Source organism: Lonchura striata, chromosome 2, assembly GCF_050655825.1.
Source record: "Lonchura striata isolate lonStrDom1 chromosome 2, ASM5065582v1, whole genome shotgun sequence".
Lineage (NCBI taxonomy): Eukaryota > Metazoa > Chordata > Aves > Passeriformes > Estrildidae > Lonchura > Lonchura striata.
Window position 1 is genome coordinate 105,334,900 of NC_140704.1, and position 27,383 is coordinate 105,362,282.

Genomic DNA, 27,383 nt, shown 5'->3' on the forward strand with positions numbered 1-27,383 from the left:
CCCTGCTAGCAGAAGCTCTGCTCATGGGTGAGACAGATCACTCCACTCCTCCATACACACCATGGGCTTGCAAGTGTCCGATCCCAGCAGTGGCACTTGAGTAGACTCCCTGCCCATCACAGCCTGTCCTGGGTGGACTTGCAAAGCGTGACTACAAAGAAGCAATCCCTTAATTTTCTCTTCATATTTTCTGGAAAAAAAAAACCCATATCTGCATTCTATGATCATTGTTCAAGTGCCTGAAAACAAGGACAGAAAAGAGACAAAAGCCCTCTCCTCCTACTAGATTTGTATTCCTATTATTCTGTGGTATTAGGAAATATGGATTGTAATTAGCAAACTTGTGTAATTTACAAACTTGTTTTCTTGAGGTCTGCTCAAGAACAATTGTCTTTATACTCTGGCATCACCAGAAATTGTGATGAAGAATTGTGTTTCCATCTCAGAGTATCAACACTGACAAAGGAATCATCCCACATTTGTTGGGGGTAAAAAAGGCAGACTTAGTAACCTCAGTTGAGCACACACTGGGGAGTTAGTTCTCATCCATGAAGGGGCAGTCTACACCAGTTTCTCTAAACAGTCACAGAGTGGAAGTGCCTAATCTCTTGTTTATGCTCATTTAGCTGAAGTTTGGAACTTGCTGATAAAAGCTGAGACAATCATGTTCAATTTATAACCAATTTAAAATCAGCTGTTATACTGCTTTCGTTTTGAAACTGGGCAATTTCCAAACATTTCCTGGGCATTATTGTTCATTATTCCATTATCTTCTTTTCCATATCCTGCTATTTTATTTTCTTTTTATGTTTAAAGCCAAATGGGAATCATAGCTTTTATTTCTGCCTTAGTGCACTCCCTGCTAAAAAGGAATATTTTCTTTGCTCATACTTTCTACTGCAGAATCTCTTGATGAAGGTATCCATCACTCTTGTGGGTTTTTTCAACCTGTTTCACTGCCAGCTGAGTAAGTGGAAAATCTCTTTATCCTCTGCATGCATCACTGAACCTAGCAGGCTGCCCCAATGTGACTGAAAAGTATCATCACTCCTTTTTCAGAGGTGGAAAAATTCCCTGACAGAGAAGTTAGATGAATCACATAATCCTCCCAAGATAGCCAGAACTTGGAATAAAGCACAAAGCTTTTGGCTGCAGTCTGAAACCTAGATCACAGACCAAGTTACCTCAAAGTTAAAATAGTATGAAGCTACACTTTAAAACAACTTGTGTTCTTCCTGTACATGTCACTCTAAGGGGTAGCACTAGAGCCCTTGGGCAGTTGCATGGTTAGTAGTTGCTGTACCCAGTCACTTGCATGCTCTGGTCAGCACCAGCCCACTGAATGCTAATGCTCACTGGAGTTATCTGAGCACTGTCTCCTCCTCCTAAATGGCTTCTGCTGAAGTTTTACCTGAGCTCTTCTGTTCTTCTCCCAGTACCTGATCTTAGGACAACAAGGCTGTCCATGGTCTGCACTACTGGTTGAGTTTTAGGAGTAGACTGTCTCCCCCTCTGCCTGTGAGAGACTTTCTGAGTTGGGGCTGTTGGCTCCTTCCTTTCAGCAGCTCAGCTAACTCACTTTGAAAAACCAATAGCCTCAGTTACTAATTTGCACAGAAAGACTTTGTTAACCACATCATTGTTAAGCTATGCCATTTTTGAGCTGTGCCTTTTCTTCTGTGCTCAAGTGCCCAAGTTCATCCTCTCACAGGGGGAAGCCTTTGTGTCCATGGATGTTTCTGAACATGCCTTTGGCTTTCCTGTGCTTTCCACATAATGCCTCAGAAGCCTGGAACTGTTTTCTCATTATTTTAATCTCTGAGTAGAAAGTCCAACTAAACATTAAATATTTTTCATTTTTTCCACGCAGCTTGGGTGTTTTCCATACTCACATGGTGCTGTTCAGTATTAGTTGCTTTTCATGCCCTTTTATGATGACAGGGAATATGTGTGTACATTAGGAAGATGAGCAACTGGCAAACCACTGGTGCCAACCAGCCTTCTCTGCTGGGGTGACTATTCTCTCATCCCAGCAAGGCTGCCTCACTCCTGCAGCCTCCATCCTTCAGCTACAAACCCATGGTTTGTAGCTGAAACTATTAGGGAGAAAAACCTAAAAAAACAAAACTCTGCTGCATTTAAAATAGTTTTCTTTAAGTGACAGAAAAAACAACTATTTGCCTAATTTTATTTGAGAACAAACATGAGCCAAGCTGCTGATGTCAAAGCAGTGACAATGCTGGCCCATGATGTTGATGGAGTCACTCTAACTAAATTATCAGGCAGGAGTTCTAAAGCAATTTCTTCTGCACCTTTATCCATATTTCACCACCTTCTTGCTATCCTATCTGGCAGTCCTCCCTGTGCTAGATGCTCAGAGTCTGATTGGAGTGAAAAGATGCTGGAATCGCTGCTTCAGTACATTTCTTCATCAGGTAACAGCCTCTGGAAGTCCCAGCAGAGGCCCCCAAAGGCTGCAGCAACATGCTGCTTTTCTAGCTTGCTGATGGGCTGAAAGGAGCAACATCAATATTGATGCTCACTAGAAACTCAGAGCAAAGTTGAGCTGTGTCATAGATAATGAAAAGATTTGGGGATCCAGAGAGGTAACCCATTGATAGAATAAATCTTCTTCATTTAAGGCTTTTGAAGATAGGTTTTGTCTCAGTAAAAAAGGGGCAACAGTGGGGAATTATTGCTTCTAAATCAATGAAAGACTTTGTAATAGGAAGTCAGTACAAAGCTACATTACTGGAGGAAATGTGATATAGAGCTCACAAATCTTTATGTTCCCCTTAGGGAAGTTGTTTTATTTCAGATATGTGAAATATTTTAATGTCTGAAGTTTGATAATTTTTAATAGATGCCTATTTCTTAACAGCTCTCAGTCACATATACTCAGATAAAATTTGATTATCCCATTACTTCAAAACAAAAAACGGTTTATAGAGTAGATACTATTTATCATCTTAGTTTAAAGTTGTTAATGAACCTGAAAGCAAAGTGATTCTATTGTAGCTGCTCATATGGCTCTTTTTTTCTCCTTGAATTAAGATTTGTGTTGTATTTACAGGTTTTGAAAGCTTTTATGTAACTTATCACCCTTAATGATATATTTTCTCTACAGCTTCCTGATTAATGGCTCGTATTTTCTCTCTGTCCTCATTATATGGATCATATTAGCACATAAGTTTTAAGCTACTCACTTTTTCATTATGTTTCTCATGCAGTAGATGTGCATTTGAAATTATTTTTCCTTTAAAAGAAAAGTCACTGATGTTCAGAAGAGGATGGGAGATACACAAGGGCTGGTTTTGTCATTGCCAGAAAAGCTTTGATCCAATAGAAGCTATGGAAACCAAAAACCAAACTTTGTAGAAAAAAAAAAGGACATAAGACATCTGCTAAAGAGCTATAGAAATGTGATGACATTAAAACAAAAGTTAGAACTATCTATTTACCTACCAAATCTACATTCACTATGTGTATGCCTGTATTATAGTGTTGGGATAGCAACATGCTGAAGAGAAACAATTCCAGTCCCAGTCTACATTTATATATTTTAAAAAAAATTATTTTGAACTGTTAAGCTGAAATTTATCATAATGCTCCCCAACCCAGACAGTCAAATTCTGTATGATCATTAATATGGCACAATTCCATCTAGCCAGTTCTGAATTATCCAAGTCTGAACCAAAGCAGGGTCTAGGGCTTTTTAGAGCTAAAAATACTTGCAATTCTCTTTAAAGCTTGTTTCTCTCCAATATGGATACATTTAATGACTTTAGTCCAGCTGTGAACTGAGGTTTGTGGCGGCAGTATCTCTCTACACAGTTGTCCTGCTGAGCTGAAGAGGAGGCATGAAGGATCAACTCCTTCTCTGTGGAATCTTATAACATGATTTGGAAAGACAAATGCAAATTTTTCCATTCATTCTTTTTCTTTTTCCTTTCAAATTCTGCTGTCTTTAACCCTGATTCTTTGGGATGCCTAATGCATTTCAGACAACTTTTCCACCTCTTTCCTCCCAGTGTTCTGCTATTTCTGTAAAAATGTGGTGTCAGTTCAGTGCACCCTGGAGCAGTAGCCCCAGTATGGTCTGAATTCCCAGCCAATAGCCTGGGGAGTAATGACCTGGAAGGCAAGGATGGGTCTGAAGGTACCACAGAGCTGGCTGAGTTCTTTCCAACACCATGTGTTGCTTTGGGCACATAGCCCAAAGAGGGGGAGTGGAGTGGCTCATAGCATTCCCTTGGAAGAGGCATTGTGGGTATAAGTTTATGGATCTTAACTTCTGTGTAGTTCTGTCATCCAAGCACAGAAAACTCAAGAGGATGGCTTGTGTATGAAAAGGGGACTCCTGACTTTTAGAAGGATTGTGTAGGAATTGTGTTTTCTCTATGCTAATTTATTTTCCAGTTCTTTCCACCCCTTTTTCTCTGTTGTCCACGGAACATTTTCAAGCCTGACAGCAATATGCACCTCTTTTAAGTCAACGTTTGAAAAAAAGTTCATCTTCAAGCAGTGTTTAGAGTTTGGGAAATAGCCTTTTCAGTATTCCAAATACTCTTCTTCATGAAACTCAGTATTCAGGGCTTGTACTGTGAAAGATGAAGTTTTGACTTTTCTCCCTGTATTTCAATCCTTTTGCCCCAGAAAAAGAATACTTCTACCACAATCAACACCACTTTCTCCAAATATATTATTTTTTTGCCCATTTCTATGGAATTTGTTGCTCTCTTTCCTTCCTTATTCTCCCCTCCCTTATTCTCCTCCTGTTTGCTTACTCTACTCTTCTTCCCTTTTCTTCTCTCATTTGGTCACTTTTAGCATCTCCATTTTAGGGCTCAGCTATTCAAATGTCAGTCTCAATATTCCATTCTCCTACCCCAGTTTTGCAGACACCACTCTTGTCTCCTTTGCTGTGAGGAGAGTGAAATAAATAAACAATAGAAGGTATCCAGATTAAAGAAAGATTCAGACACACCATAAAATCCAACACAAATTCAGAAGTTCTACAAAGATGGATTACCCAAATCCAGCCCAGCACACTAAGATGTTCTGATGCCATTGCTGGGAATAACCATGCAGTATGTACTGGCCACAGAAAAAAAGCATCCTGTAATATTAAATGCTAAATCAGAAAATGCACTCCTAGAGTAGTTTGATGCAGACATTTTCTTCAAGTTGTAATATTCATGCAAACTCAAAGATTATATAGAAAAATAACCCCCTGCTCTGTTGTGTAGTGAAAAGTACTATATGAAGGAGTACATAGAGTTGTAGGAAGATGAAGCAACTGGAAACCGCATCTACACAAAAGTGTTACAAAAGCTAAAACTCTTAGAAAAAGAGTAAGAGACAGTGGAAAATTTTCTATCAATTAAAATCAAGATTGGATGCCATTCTAGAGTATAAACTCTTATTCAAACACAAGAGTGTTGTTCAATAGAATTATTGAGTGTCCTACATTGTGCAGTAAGTCGGAATTATTACTTTCTTTCCTGGCCTTGAAAGTTACAAGGCAAATACTTGCCTGAAGTCAACACCTAAAACATGAGCACATGCAGGATCTGAACTTATAAATATGTTTTTACAAAAAAAAAAATCCAAATAATTTTAGTGAATTTAAAATTCACACAGATCTAACAGATATATAAGGACTGTTTTGATAATTCTGTATATGAAACCTATTTTTTTTACGCAGCTATTTTATATTAATATTTAGCACCATGAGTAATTATGCCAATTCTTATATTAATGTAATAATTAAGTAATGCATGCAATAGAAGTTTTAACAAGGTAGTTTTAGCAACTTTGGCAGTTCCTTAGGTGAAATATCTGTGGGTGCAACAGGAATTAATTTCTCTGTTTTCAAGTGAAATTGAAATTCCTCTTCTGAATTTTAATGTTAGATTAATATAGAAAGTGGGAATTTTGTATAGTCACAGTTTACAGCTTTGTCGAAAAGTCATGGAAGTTGAAGGTGCATCTGCTAGAAAAATGATTCACAGATTCAATAGGAATCTTTTCCAAGAAAACAAGCTTATTGAATAGTAACTGGACAAAAAGATGCCACCTTCATTTTAAGAACTCTTTTTCACTGTGTTATCTCAGAGCATTTCTCAGTCAGATGTTAAAGTTCCTCTCGGCCTTTCATAATTTCTATAACTTTTTCCAAATTATTTCTGCTGTGTATTTTTCAGAACACCAGTGAGGACTTTGAAAAACCCAGCTTTAGCTCTTTGCAAGAGCAGAAATGCTAATCTACTCACATCTTGCAAACTTCCATTTTATGTGACTTTTCACGTGGTCTTTTGGAAACCCAAATATATCCATTAATAAATAAGTCTCTCGTTATTTATTTTGTTTATATTCTGTAACCAGGCACACATGTACTTGACCTGTTTGGTAGTGGGTTTCTCCCACTTAGAACTAATTCCGACCTTACTGATGGCATCCATGTATGTTGGGTAAGATGGAGACACACCAAGATCAAAGTTGGACTCAACCACAGCTGGTTAGGATCAATATTGAATGTAAAAACATCTTTGCAGAATGAAGTATGCAGAACTGAATAATACCCTAATGTATATTGCTTATACATTTTATTGCAGCCATTCCTGTGCAATTAGAAGCTTTGTCTAAGGGAAGATGACTATTCCTCTGAAAAATGTTCTGCACCAGCAGTTCTCATTGATGATAATGATGAAGTATAAATATTGAAGCATAAATATTGAATAGCAACTTGTAGCATTATTGGAGGCCAGAACAGACAGAACAAGCATTCCTAAGACAACAGTGAATTGTGAATGTGATAAACAGGGAAAGTTGTGTTGAGTGCATTGTGACTAACAAGTCTCAAAGCCCAAGGAGAAATCAGAAATGAGGAGCAATTCCTCTACATCCATGCTTTATGAGACAAAGCAAAATACATTGAATAAATTGAAGTAAAATACATTAAATAACATTGCCATGTGGCAACTTAAAGGGAAAAGATGTGCTCTAACTTATTAATGAAGGACCAGAAGGGAGCAGAATTAAGTCCAATATTATAATGTACAAATAATTTGGAGCCAGCAAATGAAACTAAGAGAATGAGAATATAACTGAAACATAATAAAATTTCTTAGCCATTAGGATTATGTGGAATGTTTTTTTTTTTTTAGTGGAGATAAAAGTAAAACATAAGTTGATCTGAGTTTCTAGCTATAGTATATTATAAAACATACTACAGGAATGGAATATGTGATATGAAGATCATGTCTATTTGGCAGAAGTTTCTGAGAGCCTTCAGGAACTTTCCCTCATTTCTGTAGGAAATACTCATCACTGTCAATGGAAAGACTGCATTTCACTAAGAATTGGATTTCACTCTGATTCTGATGCTTATGAGAAAGAAATAGGGTGAATCATACTGTGCTTACAAAGAAAAGCTTAAAATGAACCAAAGATGGATAACTGTGTAGTGAAACAGAGGTAAAAGATTAAACTAACAGGAACCCTGCAACTAACAGGAGCTCAACAACCCTGATCACTGATGAGCAAAAATGACAAGTCAGTAGGAGAGAGGAAAGCAGGCAAACAAGATGTTCCTCTGTGCTGATAGAAATATGAACAGAATACAATCCAGCATGAACTTCTCCCAGTTGGAGCCAAAGTGTAACATCAGCTCCAAATGTTCTTGGATGCTATGGAAGTTTGAATCTGAGTCTACTCCAAACACAGCTCATTCAGCTCCCTTAAATTACAGCAATTTACTTTGTATGCAGGACTTTTTAATGATTTTTTTTCCCTTGATTATCCTTGTATCCACCCAAAAGCTCTGAAAGGTCTGAAAGTTTATACCTTTGGCCTCTGTTGACAATCAGAATGAGATGTGAGTGCTGATAGATTGGTTAATAAAATGTTTTGGGGCTCTCCTTCTAGGAGTTAATGGTATTATGCCCATGCAGCAAATCCCCAGTTATGAACAGATATAACACTTTTGCTTTGCAGCATCCAAAGGCAGATTTCAGGCAGCACATCTCTATTGAATATTGTACTTATTCTTTGCATTCATTCATATTTTCATGTTGGATCTTACTAGGTTAAGGAAGAACTGAGCTTTTAGACACTCTTAAAAATTCAATCCCCCAGCAGAAAATCTTGCATGTTTTGGTTTTGGGTTTGGTTTTTTAATAATGTGTTTGATTCATCCTTTCAGAGGAACAATAGTTTTGAATTTATTATTCTACCAATAAGATGATCTTCTTAATTGTCTCTTAGACCTTGTTTTGGTAAAAAAATGAAAACTCTCACTGACAGTATGGTAGAAAAAGCTTTTGTCAAGAGGCAAAATATTTGTAATGAATACTGACACATGCTACTGGTAGCTCATGCCCTAACTTTAGAACTCTGCAAGCTATTTTATAATGAAAGAGCCAGATTAACTATTGTTTCCTATTAGTTTTGTTTCAGTATTTAACACATCTAGTAGGCATCCAACATCCTGTATTAAATCAAAAATGTTAGGTATTTTTTTTAATACTAAGTGGGTTTTTTGCCAACATATGTTCCTTACTTGATAGAAATATTGTGTAATCCTACTTTTTCCAGAAACATCAAGTATTTCGTGTCATTGATAATAATACTTCTAATTAATTTTTCTTCTTTTTCTTCCCTCAATTATTTGATAATCTGAAACAATAACCTTTCTGAATATTTTTGGGTTTTAATTCACAAAAGCTATGAGTTCAGCAGAGCCCTGTATGTTTCTAACATTGGCATTATTAGATAACAATTTATTAATAGTATTAGCTTTTTAAAAGAAAAGTCCAGTAAACTGTTCAGTGTGCCAAGAAGATATACTTTACAGCTGTGTCCTGGCAGGGTGACTGAAATGGTGTTACACATCAGTTTACTAAATCTCTCTGAAATGTCATGTTGCTGTGATTTGCCAAATGGTCTTGCAGCCAGATTTTCTCTTCCCACTTTCTCTAGCTCTTGAGCTACAGGGAGCAGGCCATTGCAAGTTTTCTCATTGGACATAGTAGATGTAATGCTATTATATTCCCATTTTTTCATGTTGAAAAGCAATTGTAAAATCCCTCTTCTTTTGACTAAATATGTGGAATGAAAATACTCACTGCATCTTAGATGTGATGGCAGGTGCTATTTTTGAACAGAACAATTGATATTAAACATAAGCAAATGTTGCCCTCCAAAATATTTTTAAACATTTTTAAGATTTGATGTTTATTATCTAATGTGGCTGCTTTGGTTTTTTATATTCACAGGTTGTTCGGTGTCACTTCTCTTACTCAGACAAACTGCTCAAGCACTTGGATGATCATCAAAAATCAAGAGTTACATTGGTATCACCATGCTAACCCAATCTTACTGCTAGTGATGTACTACACCCTAGCAACTCTCATTCGTCTCTGGCTGCAAGAGCCCATTGAAAGGGTAATTTCCTTCTCTCTTCCCATGACTGATGACTGGGAGACTGGCCAGTACAGACACTCATTAAGAGAGGTGCAAAACTTTAGGAAAATTAAGGGAAATAGACAGGAAGTACAAGGTGATACTTTGAATTTGGTCTTTTCACTAAGTTTGTCCAAGAGTCTGATCTGACATGGGTATTATTCTGAAAATCAGCAGGACAATTATGCAAGGAATGCAATGGCAGAGCATTAATTCTTTGATTTGGAAAGCAGGTATTGACATGCAGTAGTGGCTGGACTTGATTGACTCAAGGATCTTAAAGGTCTTTTCCAACCTGAATGACTCTGAGTCTGTGATTCAAGTTTAGGTGCTATCAAGTGAAATGCCAGCACCTAAGGCTTGTCTACCAGAACAGAGGTAGGATTTTGGCACAGGATTCAATAAGACAAAAAACATATTTGTAATTGTACCACAGATATAGAAAAAATTTCTTAAAATCTTTCCTCCTGTGTGCCTGAGTGAAAATCCCAACTTTTGTTTAAGAGCAAGAGAACAAGAAGAAAAAAAAAAAAAAAAAGGCAAATCTTCCAATTTCAGGGGAAAATGGGTATATGGGAACCCAGAGGTATCTTAAAAGCTTAGAAACTGAAAGTATAAAAAGGATGATCTTAGGCATTACTTATATTAATTTCCTGATCCTCAGAGGCCTGATGTGAATTTTTGAGTTGAGGTTTAGTAGTGCTGTAAACCACAATGAAAATACTCATGACTGTGCTGTGAATTAGTGGAGTTTGTAGAGGGAAGTAAAAATGTTAAAGGTTTAAGGGTGTTTCTTCATATAATGGATAATGTAACCATTTAACATTTAAAAAGGCAGTCAAAATACATCACCTCAGAACTGAGATGTCTGGAATTTGGAGATTACATAGGGCTTCAAACGGTGAACAATGCCGGAGTCATCTCCTTTAGCTATTAAAATATTGTGTCTTACGTTTCCAGAAATCTTAATATCTTTTCTGAAGTCATATCATTGTGATCCAGTACCCTCTGGCACTGGGTATTTTTTAGGGTTTTTTTCCTTTTATTTTTTCTGCAGCTGCAGCTTCTGGAAACTAGACTTTTTTTAAATGAAACATTAGATTTCCAGATAATAATATGATTTTAGCACTTGGGCTGTAACTAAAACTTCACATCTCACAAACTGCTTAGTAAAACCATGAGAACTACCCACAGAGGAGTTACCATATGTGAAATGCAGTTAGTATGAGCTGTGTGATCTCAGCAAGTCTGGGAATTGATTTCCAGTACCTGTGTTGTTTTCATCCAACAGTCACCATCTAAAAGTTTGGTGTTGGACCTGAGTTAGTTGCTGTGCTTTTTCAGTGGAGAGAAGTGGGTATTTCTGTATAGGATAGAGTGAATGCTGCAATTACCTACAGGGACTTGAGAGGAACTATAGTGGTCTTGCCTGCAGCTTTTATTTTAGACTGCTTGTGGTGTCTGAGATAGATATTCCCATAAAACACTAAAACCAGTCTCTGAGAACTGCCAACAAGTGAAATTAGAGATGCTTTCCAGGCAATTGAGCTAGAGTAAGTATTAAAAGACATTAATTTAAGAAACACTGATGTCAAATTCATGGCTACATGAAAGGCATGCCAAAGTCTTGGCTCTCCCAAGGGAACTTCAGATGCCAGGGAAATGATGCTTCCCTCCAAAGAGAAATGGATGCTTTGAAAAGGGAACACTGTAAAGGAAGGAGTATCCATGCATTAATGCTTATTTTTGATGCACAGGGTGTTAGTGATGCAAATGTTTGTCATTAGAAAGAGAAGCTAAGATTTGCAAAATTTACTATATTTTGAGCATATCTTCCTTTTTTTTGTTGTTGTTATTGTTGTTTTTGTTTGGTTTTGTTTTTGTCTATATGCATTTTGGTTTTGTTTAGTGGTGTCATAGATCAGGATTTAAAAATTCTCTTACTAGATTTTCCCTGGTAGACTGCATTCTCAGTTTTTTAAATGCTGAAATAATTGCATTCTAGGTTTCATTGAAATGTGTTTAAACTTGTATAATTGTGGTGCATTTGATTAATTATGGAATTAAGTATATAACCTGCCTTTTCAGTCTCCAGTGATTTCAAAGTTACTCTGCATTTAGGATCTCACTACTAAAAAACCTGAAGTTCAATAAATAGCAAAGACAAAATTCTATGAGGCATTTAGTGTAAATAAGTTGTTTTCTATATACTACTGTCCTTTACAGTAAGAAGTGGCTCATCCTAGGAATTTTGTTCAAAAGAAGCTCTTGAAAAAAAACTGTTTTGAACAAAACAAGAAATAAATACTTTTTAGTCTAAAAAGATCACATAAGCTAAATATATATCTGATGTAGCAGATGCTAAAAGCAGAGTAAAACATGTAGACCTGAGGGTTTTTTTTTCTTGTGTGATTTACATCTTGGGGTCCTCTTGTGGATAAAATTCTGCCTGGATGGCAGCAAGAATTGTCTTTGAGACAAATGCTCTTGAGACTGTCTCTAAATGCTGCAGGTGATGAGCAATCTTACAGAAACTCCCCCCACTTCAAATCTTGAGTTTCATGGTTCAGTTTTTAGTGTGTGCACCACAGTGCCAAAGTATGGCATGCATGAAATTTCAGTGTATGCTCTCCATATGGGATTCTGAATGGATATTACTCATGCAAAGTGACTGTGGCAGTCAGTGGAAGATTTGCTCTTCTTATGCTTGCTGTTTTGGATCCCGTCTTGTTCTAACATTGAGTCTTGTGAAATTCTACCTCTGCAAATAAGAAAAAGCAATCTGTCTCTAGAGATTTCAGCTCACAGTTGTAACTGCTAGCACTGAATATATGAATAGAGCCCATTCATTCTGTGCTGTGAGTGGTAAGTAATAGTACAGGAGTCAGCAGAGCTACAGCAGTTGAATGAAGAGTCCTCTTATAAAATTTTTATAATTGTTTGAATTAAAAGGTATTTAAGAGTTGGTGAGGAATAACTGAAAAAATTAGGCAAGTCAAAGGACTCACAAGCTGTGCTTGTGTGACTAGTACTGTGTTTTCTGACTTTTCTTCCTCTTCTGAGAAAGAGAAAACAAGATTTCCCACCCTTCCCTGTTGTGTCTAAGGCTAAAAATATCTTACTAAAATAATTGTGTGTGTCTTAGGTCTTTTGTATTGTTTTTGTCACCCTGGTGCCAAATTAAATACCTTTGATAAGCAGTTCTTTATGGTTTATATTTATATTCAAGTTTCAAATGGCAGTGAGAAGTACTTTAAGCACAGAATCAGTTTATTTCATCTTACAGTTTTGCTAGGAATGCCCTTTTACTATCAAATATAAATATACAATCATATGTGAAATGTGCTACCATTTCCTCTGAGAAGTGAAACTAAATTAATAATAATTGTTTATCTAAGTCAAGTAAAAAATAGGACCTTGCTGCTAGGATTGGAATGAGGAGAGTTTCAAAATAAGCTCGGCTCTTTGGATGTCTTGTTCTCATGGGTAGCTTTGCAGACCTCTGCCCAGCACCCTGATTTATTCTTCTATTACATCAGAGGATTTTGCCTAAGCAATGAGAACAGTTGCCACCAGCAAGCTGCTGCTCAGGAGTCACAGTGCAGGAAGGGCTCTGGTAGGGCTCAAAGAGAAGCTGTAACCTACTGTGGTTTGCATTACTCCTCAATTTAGTGATAACATTTGCTATCTCAGATGGAGAAATAAACCACGTGGATTAGAGACAATCACAGAGTCACAGGACAGTCCAGATTGGAAGGAACTTGGGAAGATCATGTGAAGCAACTTCTTCGGAGAGCAGGGTCTCAGATTAGATTTTCCAGGGCCAAATCTTGCATGGTTCATTGTTCTCATGATGGTAAAAAAAAAAAGAAAAAAAAAAAGTAAAATTTTAATTTTTTTAATACTCAGAAGGTATTTCCCTGAAGCAAATTATGTCCTTAGCCTCCTGTCCTATAATTATGCCTCCCTGTGAGAAGACTACCCTTGTCTTTTCTAAAACTGTAATTTTTTTTTGCTGTAAATTGAAAAAAAAACCCGATTCCTGCATCCTTCAGTTTCTCCAAGCCTCTAATCATCTTGACAATTCTCTATGGGACTTTGTCCAGATTTTCTGTGTCTCTCTTCAACTGGGGATGCCAGAATTTCATTGCAGGTATGGCCTGACACTTGCCAGGCACAGTGGAATAATCACATCTCTTGATCTGCTGGCAGTACTCTGGCTGATGCAGTCCAGGACGTGTCTGCCTTTTTTGCTGCTGGAGTACAGTGCACTGCTGGCTCTTTTTCAGCTTGCTGTGCACCAGAGCCTATTCCACAGAGCTGCTTCCCACACTGTCTGTCCACAGCCTTTACTGTTATGTGGGTTTATTCCAGCTGCAGGACTTTATCTTTGTTAAACCTCGTGCAGTTTTTGGTGTCTCATCTCTCGATGGTGAATCTTTCTTCTGGCCCATTTACCTCCTCCCAGTTCACAAATTTTGTCATTCACAAAATTTGTGTGGGTGCAATTCCATCCAGGTAGTTTTGAATAAGACTAGACCTAGTGCCAGTCTCTGAGAAACTCCACTCATTGCAGTCTACCATTTTTGTATTTGAGCCTTGGCACTTTAGCCAGTTCTCCAGCCAGTTTGTGTTCCATTTGTCAAGTCCTTATCTTACTGGTTTGTCAGCAAAGACGTTATGGAACAGTGATCAAAGATGCTGAAATAGCATACATTGCCTTGAAAATTAAACATTGTACCTTGTGGATTTTATATTTTATGTATTTGTATATGCTTATGGTATGACTATATGGTAAGCTAAGGTAGTACCTGGAGGTCTACCTTATTATTATTTGGTGTAATTCTGGTGTCGTGTAACTAGCAGTTACAGAAAAGCTCTGTCATTGTTTCTGAAAATGTCATCTCAGAGTCATCTACCATAAACCAAGTGCATTAGCCACTACAAGGTGCTTCAGACATGCTTTGGAGATGGAACACCAGTTAAGAGAGAATTTCAGTTCCTCTGCTGAGATTGTATTTACAGAGCTACAGCTAGTGCTTCATCTGTTGTCATTTAGCAGATGCCCGATGAAGAGAAATCTGTCAGCAGGGAAGATGACAAAGAAATTCCCTGCAGCCCAATTCCAATGACAGCGGAGAGGAGACGCAGTCTGTGGTATGCAAGCCACTATACAACTGATGAGAGAAAAGTAAGACTGGAGGGGGAAGGGTCTCTGCACTACACAATTGCTTTGAATTAAGGGAAGTTGTGTTACGTAGCTTGCAAGTAAGATCTCCACATGTGAGAGATCTTATAAATCAGATCAAATATCTGATTAATATAAAAATCAAGGCTGCATGGCAGAGTAAGGTAGGAATATATTTTGTTACAATTAATGAAACAAAACCAGGAGCCAGTGTAAGGATGTAAATGAAAAGCATGCTCTGTGTTTTTGGCTTCCACATTTAAGGAGTGTAGGACTGGGCTTTTGGCTTGGGGCCATTATATTTGGGCAAACCAGCTAGAAAGTCTGTCAGGGAGCTAAACCTGGTGTAGAGATCTGATCTGCCTTGTAGCTACTAATTAGCACTGTCACTGATGAGTGAGGACTGCCAGCTTATCTTCTCCTAAGCATACTGGCATCCTTCTTGAAGATTCAAAGCAAGGCATTTTAGGCAGCTGTGTAAAATACCCTGGAAGGGTCCAGCTCTCTACTACCTGTCTGCACCAGGTGCACTGCAAAATTTCATTTGTCGAGTTACTGTCAAATTTGGGATATATGAGCATTCATATATACTCAACCACATATACTCAAGCCCCAGGAAATCCACTATGATAATAGTAATAAGAGAGCTGGTAAATGCATAAAGTATTGTATTTTATATTTGCATCACTATTTTACTGGAACTATTGTTATAATTGTAGTAATTCTAATGATTGTTTAAAAACTTAGTTTTTAAGCATTGGATCATTAGAAAGACATTAGAAAGCAGTTAATCAGTATAATGCAATACTGATTAATTCTTTGACCTAGTATCCAAAATTTCAATGCAACATTTTCACTTCTGGTTTAAAAATTCACAGGAACATACAGTAAAATTATGTCAATGCTATGGCACACTGAATATAATTTTATGGTATTGTACAATTCGGCTGACTTTTTAAGAATTCTTTCTGAATTTCTTAGTGCAAATCTGCAAAAGTCAGCACATATGCATGCATGTATTCAAGAAGTCAAACTTACTAATGCTTGAGCCTTGCTTCTATAATAATTGGTTCTTGCATTGCTTTTTGCAGCTTCTGTCAATGACCCAAGATGAATACAAGCCATCGGATGTTAGTATACTACTAGTCTTTGTAATTTTGCAATTCTTCTCAATGTGTGTAAATACAAACGATACATATAGACAAAACCTTAGATGACATTTGTAAACTTCTAGATTTATGGTTAGCCTGCCATTTTAACCTATAATTTTGATTATCCCAAATGTAATTGTTTTCTGCTTCCTTAATAATTTCCCTGAGAAACCATTGATTGATTACTTAAAATTAAACTGCTTGTAGTAGTACCAACTGGCAAACGATCTTTGCTATTTCATTGGGTTTGAATATGATACAAAAATATGCTTTCTAATGCAAGCCACCTGTAAATTTGTTTTAGTTTCTTTGCTATATTTTTTTCTTTCATTCGTGTTGGAATGCTGAGGCCCTTAAAGCATGACCAACAGCACATATGAATTCAGTTTATAGATTACAGAAAATTCAAGTCTTTATTTGAACAGACAGCAAATGATCCATTTATCTTGACTGCTATAGACCTTAGCAGACTCTGAAAGCAGAAACGTCCCTTCTGTTTAGCACATACAGAGGAAGAGTGGAGTTGAAGGTGAATTTTAGGAGCACCCATAGCCTAATGTAAACCTGCTCCACAGTCTGTACTTGGTGGATATGACTGAACATAACCCAGATACTGTTCTGAAATAGTTCACAGGCTGTTGCATATGCCTGTGAATAGTTTTAACAAGAAAGATACGCTCCTGTCTCATAGCCTGAGCAGAAGTCAGTCTTGAGCACGTATTGCCATCACTAACCCAGTGCATATGAATTTCTGCCAATAGGAAAGATACTGGTGGTTGTGATTGCTGGAGCCTTTATCCAAAAAAGCACAAGGACTGAAACTGAAGTCACAAAAATAAAAAAATGACAGTGTTGAATTAGGACTACCAAGTGACAAAAATGTGCCATCAATAACAATGTTTACCACAAGTGGTTTTATTAACAGCTGCAAATATAGATCTCACCACTAATAATTCAACTGGAAAGTAATTTATAGCCATTATTTTAATAACTACTAGAAATAATTAGATGTGAACTGAAGTCTGAAAATCCTGATGTAGTAGTTTGCCTAAGAAGAAGGATGAATTTTTGGTTACTTCTACTGGTATGACATAATAATCTAACAACAATTTTGAAAGCTGTTCTGAGTTAATTTTGCATGCAACACAACTATGACATACCAGTTTTTTGGAAGTAACTGCAGCTGCTTGCTAACCTCTTTTAACACTGGCACTCCAAGAGTAGCAAAATGCAGAAGTAGGAGTCTCACTCCTCTAAGAGCCACGGTAGATGCGGTGCCTCTCTCCGGTGTCCCGGCAGGTGCTGCTGGTGACAGTGAACGGGAACCCTGCTGACTATCACACCATCCACCCCGCACTGCCACTGGAAAATGGTCCAGCCAAAGCAGACGTGTACTCCACACCACAGTACAAGTGGGAGCCCTCGGATGGCTTGTCAGGTAGTAAATTGCCTTGGAATTGTCACTTTTTTCCACGTATTTTTCTTATTCTGTATCTCCAGTCACTGCTTCTAGCATTTCTTGTCATTTTGGTAAGCTCTGTGGCCTGTTAAATAACTGCTGTCACCTTACAATGATGGATGGCCATACGGCAGTTTTCTAAATTAGGCTGTACATGTATACCATCCAAAATACTTTGCCTACCAACACAATGATTTGAAGTAGCCATCAGAGTGATTGCAAGCAAAGTAATTTCAGGAGAGGATGCATGTGCTATCTTTACACCAGCATGGATTGCAAATAAGAATTTATTTTTCTACTTAGAAAAGGAAGAGGAGGAGGAAGAAGAAGAGGAAGTTACTCAGGAGGAAAAGGAAAATGTTAAATTACATGCCCTGGTCTCTGTGTTTCAATTTATCATGAAACAAAGCTATATTTGTGCTCTGATAGCTATGATGGTAAGTACTAGCAACAAAAAGAATGCTATTGATTTTATGAAAGTGTCTTCTCCATGCTTTTCTGAAAGTAGTCTCATTGGTTGGTTTTCATCAAGTCTTTGTATTAGGCTTAAAAAAATATTAAGATGGTGTCTGCATAATTTTGAGCCCATTTTAGGTTATTAAGGCATAATTCCTAGGCCTGCTACAGACCTTTAAACAGGGCAACACACTTCCCGGACTGAGAGCCCCAGGCTTTGCTGTCTCTTGAATATTGGAAAGCCACTGGGTCTCAGTTTCCTATTCATTCCCGAGCTTCTGCACAAGCAGATTTGTCATGTGTTTGCACCACTCAGAAATGTACCTATAAAATTAATGTGTGTCATACTGATATAGAAAACTGTAAAAATATAGTTCCTAATGCAGGCAATGCATGCATCCAGTGACTCTCTGAGAAGAAAGGATCTGTAAAGTCTGGTTTCCTGTATTGACACAGAAAGATCTCAAGGAAAACACTTTGTGCCAAGGCAGACTTTTGTGTTGTTTTACTTATCACCCTTCTTTCTCCTTTTCATGCTGTTGCTTGTTTTTAAGCCTCCTTGTTGCAAACACTTTGAGCTGCATTATACCAAGGTTTCCACATAATGATTAGATGTCTTTCTATATTCCCAATGCAAGCCTTGCTTTTACTGTTTTGGAGAAGTTTCAACTATGATGAAATTAGCCATAAAGCTTCTTGGCCCAATTTTTCATTAAAAATGGTAAAACAAATTACCTTGGCTGTTTCTCGTTTGCATAAAGTTTCAAACTTTACTGGCTGTCTTTTAACAGAAAAAGTTTCCCCTGTAAATAAGGCCGTCTCCTTGTGCAAAATATGGATCTGAATTGATGCATATTCTGAGGTATTGACAAGTAATTAGTTATTTTCATATTGACATGGTAGTTTTTTTCCTATTTTTTAAACTTATGTACTTCTTAGATCATAGAATGGAAGGGATCTTAAAAGTTATCTAATTCTCTGGTTCCAAGCCCCCTGCCTTGGGCAGAGATACCTTCTACTAGACCAGGTCTGCATTTCCCTTTTTATTAATTCCCAGGGTTATATCTCTCAATATAAAAGGAGACTATGTATTTGAAGTTATTTACTTGTAGTTTAATGCTAGCTTTTATCTTCATGACATATTCTGATTTTATGTGATACAAATTAATTTATGAATTTATTTGTGGTATGCTCTGATGGAAATTCTGTTTATACTGGAGCCAAAGACAGTTCAGTGTAAGCTATTTTGTCATACAACGATGGAGAAGAAGCATGTCCATGTTTTTCACATACCCTTAAAAGACATAATTTTCTGGAGGGCTAAACCAACCTGATAGAAATATTCTTAATGTTTAATATTTTTTTTAATGCTTTATTGACAGTTATTCCACAGTTATAGCAGCATATATATAGCTAAATTTCGTCCTTAATCAATAACACAATGTAGATAAAAAACACTTCAACCCCCTAAATCCTTTTCTTCAGTGTTTAATAGAGAAGTTTTTGAAAATAAAATTCTGAAAGCTGTTCTGTAGTTGTGAGTATTCAGGTAATCTACCACAGTTACTGTAGATTAAATGTTTTTCAGGTTGAGTGGGTGCATACCATAGCTTTCCATTTTAAACTGATTCCACAAAATCTAGAGCAGTATTGAGTTAATGCTGTTTTGTAATTCTGTCAAAGGCCTTCAGTGCAGTACCCATTGATTAGGTTTTGCCATTCCTACTCTTAATTCTTTGCTGCTGTTTTGCAAGAAAAAAATCTGTGCCCAAACTTTAATCTTTATTTTCCATCTCTTTTAGTTTAGTGTCATGAGAAGCAATGAGTCTGCTTACAAAGTGCAGCTAATGAATCAAGGGTTTGCCCTCAGAATCTACTTTCTGCATGTTCTCCGAAGGGTTTATTTTAGCTGGTCCAGTAGGTGATTAATATAGGTGAGAGTCTGATGAAAATGAAAATATCTGCTGAGTAGAGAAGTGTAAATGAAGTGTAACTGGAAATCTGCATCTGTGTTGTTCCTGAATGCATCTGTGAACATGTTTTCCTCTCTTTCCTCCTTCCACAAGGCGTGGAGCATCACATATCACAGCTGGTTGACTTTTGTGTTACTAATCTGGTCTTGCACATTGTGGATGATTCGGGACCGAAGGAAATATGCCATGATCAGTTCACCCTTCATGGTTTTTTATGGAAATTTACTGCTAATATTACAGTATATATGGAGTATTGAGCTCAAGAATGATGAACTTCCTCAAGTATCTGGTTTTTTAAAAAGAAAGGAACCTGGGGAGCTGGCATCAAAGGTAAGTGTAGCAAACAGCTGAGATTTATTTATGAAACCACAAAACATATTATGATAAAAATATGGATCTCTTGATATTTCTTTAAGAGTGCAACCACAGTATTCAGTGTAACCACTTTCAGTAGCGATTCTAAAGGAAAGGGTAAGTTATTAAAAAGAGTGTTCAGAAAACTGCTTCTTGCATATTAAGCTAATACTAGAGCAAATGGTTCAAACATCTTTTAGGTTTTCATGATAATTCTGTAGAAAATAGTTGGTGGATTGAAATTGCTCACTTGTATGGTTTTATAAACTAGATTCAAAACCAGATGTTATTTGATTCATTAGATTAATACCCATGGGATGTCAGATTTGTCTGCAATTATGATGGCAACTGGAACTGTGTTGTCATTGCAATTACCAATACTACTCACTCCCTAATGGTTTGGCACAAGCAGCAGCACATTGCTGTGGCTGAGTTTTAATTCTTTATCCTTACACCTGACTCAGCATGAGTTGAAATCCATTTTAGGTTAGAACCAAGAGAATTTGCTGACCCCAGTGCATGATGGATTTATTTCTTCAATGTCTTGAAAATGCATTTCGTTCTGCAAGTTTGCTCCTGGAGAAGCGACTGCGTGAAAATGGGATGTTTCTTCCTAGAGCACCCAAGAGGGGCATCTTAGGGAATGCATCTAGTTGGCACTGCTTCCCTTGTGCTAAGTGGATCACTTCCCTTGTGACTCCTAATTACAATTTAAGTTGATTCTGTATGTCATCTTCCTTGTTGGCAATACCCTTTGGACAGCCATTTCTGGGTCTTTAATGCATTTGAAAGTTAGTGAGTGCTATATTCTTTCTCTTGTAAAGGTAGGGCTAGTTTGGTAAGAGGGAGAAAGCTCAAGGGGTTCTGCAAGAGAAATTGTACCATTTTTTAAAATGACTTTGTGAATCTCTAAGGAATTTTAACTGTCTTAACACTTCATTCCCTTTGATATTATTTCTTATTGGCTATATCATCAAATATCTTGTCTAAAAACAGATGCTGTCAGGAAAGGAAGCTGATGTGTATGTATTGTGATCTGGCCAGATCCATAAAGCCATTAGGTGTTTAGTGGGGTTTTTAGGCTGAATTAAATGCACTCCATATCTTTCACAGAATCACACAATAGTTGAAGCCAAAAGAGACTTCTGGAGGTTATTGGTCCAACACTCAAGCAGAGTCATCTAGATTTGATTGCTCAGGACCATGCTTAGATGGCTTTTGAATATCCCTATGAGTGGAAACTCTTGGTACATCCCAGGGCAACCTGTGCTGGTACTGAATTATTACCCTCATAGGAAAAAAAAAAGTGGTTTTGGATGTTCAGAGGGAACCTACCATGTTTCAGTTTGTGCCTATTGCCTCTGGTCCCATCACTGGGCACCACAGAAAAGAGTCTGGCTCCAACATCTTCACACCTCCCTTCAGATATTTATAGGCATTGAGTGAGATTCCCCCTGACATTGTCATTTTCATAGGAGAGATGCTCCAGTCCCTTCATGGCCATTCAACTGGACTCTCTCCTGTACATCCATGTCTCTTGCACTGGGGTGGCAGAACAGGACACAGCACTCAAATTGTGGCCTCATCTCACAGTCACCTTCCTCAACCTGCTGTCAGCACCTCCTAATGCAGGCATTAACATTCTTTGCCATAAGGGCACATTGCTGGCTTACTTGTAACTTGTTATCCACCATGATCTACAGGCTATTTCTGCCACACTACTTTCCAGGTGGACCCCAGCACCTAATGGCGCATGAGCTGGTTCTTCCTACCCAGGTGCAGGACTTTGTACTTCACCTTGCTGAATGCCCTGATGTTCCTGTCAGCCCCTCTCTCCAGCCCCTCTCTCCTGCCTGTCGAAGTCCCACTCGACAGCATGACCCTCTGGTGAATCAGCCACTCCTCCCAGTTGTGTGGTATCAGTAAACTTGGTGAGGGTATACTCTCCCTCATTGTCTGGATCAAAAATGAAGATGTTGAACAAGACTGGGTTCAGTATTGACCCCTGGGGCACATTGGTAATCCCTGACCTCCAACTAGGCTTTATGCCATTGATAACTGCCTTCTGAGCTCAGCTGTTCAGTCAGTTTTCAGTTCACCTCACTGTCTGCTCATCCAGCCCACACTTCATCAGCTTCCCCTGATCACCTTATGGGAGACAGTTTCTGTCTGGAGTCTAAGAGACAGTATCTGCTGCTCTCGTGTCACTGATTTTATCATAAAATTTTATCAAGATGGTCAAGCATGACTTCTCCTGATTGGATACACTCTGACTATTCCTGATGGTTTTCTCATCCTTCCACACCTGGAAATGTTTTTCAGGATTAGCTCCTCCATCACATTAAAATCACAGAATGGTTTGGGATCAGCATGGACCTTTCAAGATCATCTAGTCCAATCCCCCTGCCATAGGCAGGGACATCTTTCACTAGATCAGGTTGCTCAAAGTTCTATCCAGCCTGATCTTGGACACTTCCAATGAAGGAGCATCCACAGCTTCTCCATGAAGCCTTTTCCAACTTCTCACCAATATCACACTCCCAAGGATTGAAGTGAAATTATCCAGGCTTGATCCTTCATTTTGAGATTGAAGATAAGAATGATGTTTGCTTTCCTTCATCAATTCTCTTATCACCACATTTGATGAAAGTTTATTGAGAGTAACCTCTACTAGTGACACCAGTCAGCTCCTGGGCTCATCCCATCAGGATCTGCACACTTATGTATGCCCACTTTCTTTAAATATTCCCTGATCCAAGCATGTTTTGTCAAAGGAAGGCTCTTCCTTGCTTCAGACTTTTCCAGGATCTTCAGGAACTGTGTTTCCTTAAGGCCAGTCTCGCTAGCAAAAACTGAGGCACAGAAGGCGTTTGGTACCTCAGTGTCCATGTACCAGTACCATGCCCTGTGTCCCAAGGGCCCTTGCCCCAGTCAGCACTGGGCCTGGATTTTCCCTAGCCTTCCTTTTTCTTCTGAGGCATGTACAGAAGAAAACCTTGTTGCTCTGGACATGCCTTGCCAGTCTCAGTTTCAGGCCTTGACTTTTCTAATCATGTCTGTACATGCATGGCCATTTTGCATTCCCCACAGATTACCTAGTCCATCCCCAGGCAGAGTCTATGCATTCCAACTGTGTTGCTCTGCAAATCCCAACTTCACCTCTGCATCTTTCCGGCCTGTGCTTCCTAAAGAGCCTGTAGCTCTGTATTGCAAATATTCGAGGTAACACACCCTGTCTCTCTCATCCCAAGAACACAGTCCTGCACAGAGATCTCTGATTGCTTGGGTTTGTTCCCCATGCTGCAGGGCTCAAGTGTACAGGCACTTCAGAGGGGCACCTGACATGCTGTTTTCCCGGAAAGAATCTGGCAGGTTTCCCTGTAAGGCTGCCTTGAAGTAATTGCTTTGCTTATATACAAAGGCTTGTGGTGACCCTGCATGAGCCCTGTCTTGCTGATTATGTATTTCCTTTTGTACACCCCAGGCACCCTTTGCTTGCTAGCCTTGTCCATCAATCTCTCTTTAGTAGTTTCTCTACAAGTAACTCTGTACCCCTCTTTATTCCTAATTTAAAGTCCTTTGAATAATGGTTGAATTTAAATGAAGACTGGATACTGGATTCTGTGTAAAGAAGAATAGAAGTGTACTGTAATTCTTTCTGCATAAATTTCTGCATGCAATATGTGTTTCCTGGTCTGAAAATGAGATTAAATCTATACTGTAAAAGGTGATTAAAAGCATTTATTTGGTGTGCAACCCTTCAAGGCTTTTCTTAGAGCCAGCTCGGGCTCTGAAATGCCAAGTAGAACAAGGGAGTAAATGTGGTGGGAAGTCAGAGCTAATCACTGCAGAAGGAAGTCTGTGCTTTACAATATTAAAGGTTTGTGTTGCAAAAGCCAGAGCTCCAGGAGGTATCTGGGGAAGCTGTGACAAGTCATACAGGCTGACAATCTGCTGCCATGGCTCAGTGTTGGCAGTAGTGTCAATAAAAATTCCATCTCCTGGGAGCAATCCTTTTCCCCACTGTGCATTAAATAAAAAAATGCATTGTACCACTGGCTTTGTCATTCTAGTGTATGCAAAGTATTTGGCTCTTATGTGCTTCCTCTTTGAAATTTTGTTATTTTAACTACTTAGTGAAATAAGTCTCCTTCTGCAAAGGGAAATGAGCAAAAGCTTTGTAGAAAGCAAACATAAAATCAAGTGTGTGAAAACAGGCATTATGTTGTTTTCTAAATTTTGTCCATCTCTTGGTATTGCAAGCTGTTGAATGTAGCTTTTTGCAACACACAGAATTGCATTCTTCATTAGAGTGAGCCATTTATTTCTAAGGTATCCTGCTGTACTGAAGTAACACCTCTTGAAGCTCTTGAAAGAATTAAGAGCTATCTCAGCTCTTGTAGCTGTTGCAAATACAAGATATATTCTCTCTAATAATTCTTCTGTAACTGCAAGACATACCAAAACACAGATTTTTATAATAAGCATGATTAAGTGCCTGAAGTAAAAAACCTCCTAAATCAAAATATTTGTGATATACAAAACCATGATAATGACAGTACTCTCTTGTATGTGCTTCTTCCCTGAAAAAAAAAGGTTAAAAAAATGAACAAAAAACCAACAAATGGGAATTATATCAATCAATGCATAATAAGAAGATGCCTAAACTTACAAGACAATAGTTAAAATCTAAATAAAACAGGGTAGGAATAGATGTATATAAGTGAATATGTTTACGAAGTGGAAATGCGCAAATGAAGCAAAATTATCTGTAATGCAGGATGTTTCCTAAATAACATAACTTGCCATAAGATGCCATTGCTGCCATATTCTGAGAGACAGAGAAAACAAAGGCATGCAGAATTTGTGAAAACCTATGCTTGTATCAGTAGGACATAGGATATACAATTAGTCTGTTGGTTTTGTTTTGATTTTTGTTTGCAGATTCTTTTCACAATTACTTTCTGGCTACTGCTTAGGCAACACCTCACTGAACAGAAAGCACTTCGGCTAAAAGAAGCTACTTTATCTGAGGTCAAAGTTGGAAGTGAAGAAAATGAAGAAAAAGGTAAAGCCAGATCCAATTTAGTCTCCTTCAGTCATGATAGAAGTTCCAGTTACTGCGTTTCTCTGATGCTGAAAGCAATTAGCAAGGTATCTGTTATTAGCTAAGAAAGATATTGCAAAATCTATGTTCAGCTATCTCTGAGATATAGAAGTAAAAACATTTTTGAACTTTAGAAATTCATATACAATGTTTTTACTGGAAGGTAATAAAATCACTCATTTTAGAAAGATTGTGGAACTTTCAAATGATCAGTTTACTGCTGTGTTCCCCACTCAAACCGGAGGATTATTTGCCCTAAAGTTTAACCATGGATGATAAGTTTACCTAGGAAAAGTTGCTAAATTCCTTGGAAGTTATGTTGGTACATAAACTCTCATACAGACATAGAAGTTAAATTACAAATTTCAGTGGAAAAAGTAAGCATATATTTTTTTCAGTGCAGGGGCTCAAGCACACCTGAGAGCAAAGTTTACTTTTATAGATTCAGCTTACCTAATAACTCAGTGACCACTTCTTTCTTTCACTACTGGACACATGTTCCTCCAAACATGCCTTGCCTCCTCTCTCTGGATGTTTAGCTGAAAAAGTTCAATGCACTGAAATGGTAGAAGGTGAGCCCTTGAAGCAGTGGTGTGGTTCTGTCTCTGATTAATTACAATCCTTGTCTCAGTAAAGCATCTGATTAGTGTCAAAGCTGTACTACAAGGACTTTCAAGGCAAGAGCCTCAGGAGGAGGATGGTGTGTGCAACAAAAGGAGTTGGCAAGCCTCTTGATGGTGAAGTTTCAATATTGCTCTCAATGGAAAGAAAAACAGCTGTACTATGGTTCTGGCAAGCCCTGTTATCTAGACACTGCACATGTACTTGGCTGCTGGGGGTCACTTACCCTGCCCTCCACATACCTCATAAGGTTAATAACTGGGCAATCTTGGCCTCTTCACAGGGCAAAAGCAGCTTTTCTTTTCTGGCCCAGGTGAGGTAGGTTTTTTTTTTTTTAATGGCAGTGTTAGTGCAACATTTATATTTTTAAGCTTCTTTGGGTTTATGTTAATGTTTTCCCTTGCTTGTGGTTTTTGAGGATAAACACAATATTATCTAAAGGGTGAAACTCAAGACGAGAGGCTTGAACTCAAGATGAGAGTCTAAACTCAAGAGGTTTCTGGTGGTGCTGGTGGTTTCTTCATTTTCCATGCTTACTTGAGAGTATAGGAGTATATGGGAATTGTTTTGGCTATTATCCCTTATGCAACCCTTAAACTCTAATTTTCCACTAAAGCTGCTGACATTTCAGACAAATTGAAGCTGGGTGTCTGGTAAGGATGTATAGCCATGTGCTCTATGGCTCCAGTAGCAGATTTAAGCTCATATGAAGTTAAAATCCTTTTCCTTGCTCTGGAGGCATGCATGATTAGGAATTACAGTCTCTTGTGAATATTGAGTTTTAAGTTTCTTTGTTGTGTGCAGAGATTTTACTTTCCACCCATTTAAATTCACTAAAAGTCCCCAGAAGAGACAGGCCAAACGTGACTCTGTATTTGCAGAAGAGGATTCACAAGAGGGAGAAGTGTCAGAAGAACAGGAAGAGGAGAAGGAAGAGGAGGAGGAGGGAGAGGAGGAGGATGAACAGGATATTATGAAAGTCTTGGGGAAGCTGGTGATGGCTATGTTAATCAAGTACTGGATTTACGTCTGTGGGGGCATGTTCTTCTTCGTCAGCTTTGAGGGTACAATTGTCATGTACAAAATCATCTACATGGTACTGTTCCTCTTCTGTGTGGCCCTCTACCAGGTAAGGGAGAACTGTGTTAACTGAATTTTATCCTTGAATAGAACTGTTTATACTTTCAGCTTCATAATAAAGTAGCTCCAAATAGAATTCATGAACAGTGAATTTGAATAGTAAGACTAGTTGAAGGAATTAAGACTAATTTTCCTCTGGTTTTTAGTTATAGTGACAAAGTACATGTAAATTAGATACAATGCACACCTCTGTTCTGCCATGCCACTTCACCATAAGCTTTGGAACCTTTGTGGAATATTCTGAGTCTATGCACATTCTATATAGCCACCAGTTTATTTGACAGCTGGTCCACACCACTTCCACACCCCAATGAGCATGGGAGTTCCTCTCCTCCTGGACTTTCATCACTAATGGTGGTGAAGTTAGCTGGCTGAAGCTATCCCTGACTTTGTGTCTGTGGCCCATGTCTCATCAGATATTTTTGGACAAAAGTCTTTACTTCAATGCACTTGCATAAGTTGTAAAAAC

At 38.1% G+C, this 27,383-nt stretch overlaps 1 protein-coding gene across 13 annotated transcripts in view; it reads left to right on the plus strand.

Annotated features, from left to right (window-relative positions):
* The window catches only part of PIEZO2 (piezo type mechanosensitive ion channel component 2), a 284,271-nt gene that overhangs the window by 176,586 nt on the left and 80,302 nt on the right, over positions 1-27,383 (plus strand). For 7 of the 13 annotated variants that reach the window (XM_077784376.2, XM_085571904.1, XM_085571914.1 and 4 more), the window contains exons 8-15: positions 9,279-9,447; positions 14,525-14,656; positions 15,745-15,783; positions 17,104-17,242; positions 17,567-17,700; positions 19,786-20,022; positions 24,991-25,114; positions 26,656-26,903. In XM_077784376.2, coding sequence (XP_077640502.2) covers positions 9,279-9,447; positions 14,525-14,656; positions 15,745-15,783; positions 17,104-17,242; positions 17,567-17,700; positions 19,786-20,022; positions 24,991-25,114; positions 26,656-26,903 — 1,222 coding nt within the window. The remainder of the gene's footprint in view (positions 1-9,278; positions 9,448-14,524; positions 14,657-15,744; positions 15,784-17,103; positions 17,243-17,566; positions 17,701-19,785; positions 20,023-24,990; positions 25,115-26,655; positions 26,904-27,383) is intronic. The other 6 variants (XM_085571902.1, XM_085571907.1, XM_085571910.1 and 3 more) reach the window with 4 other exon arrangements.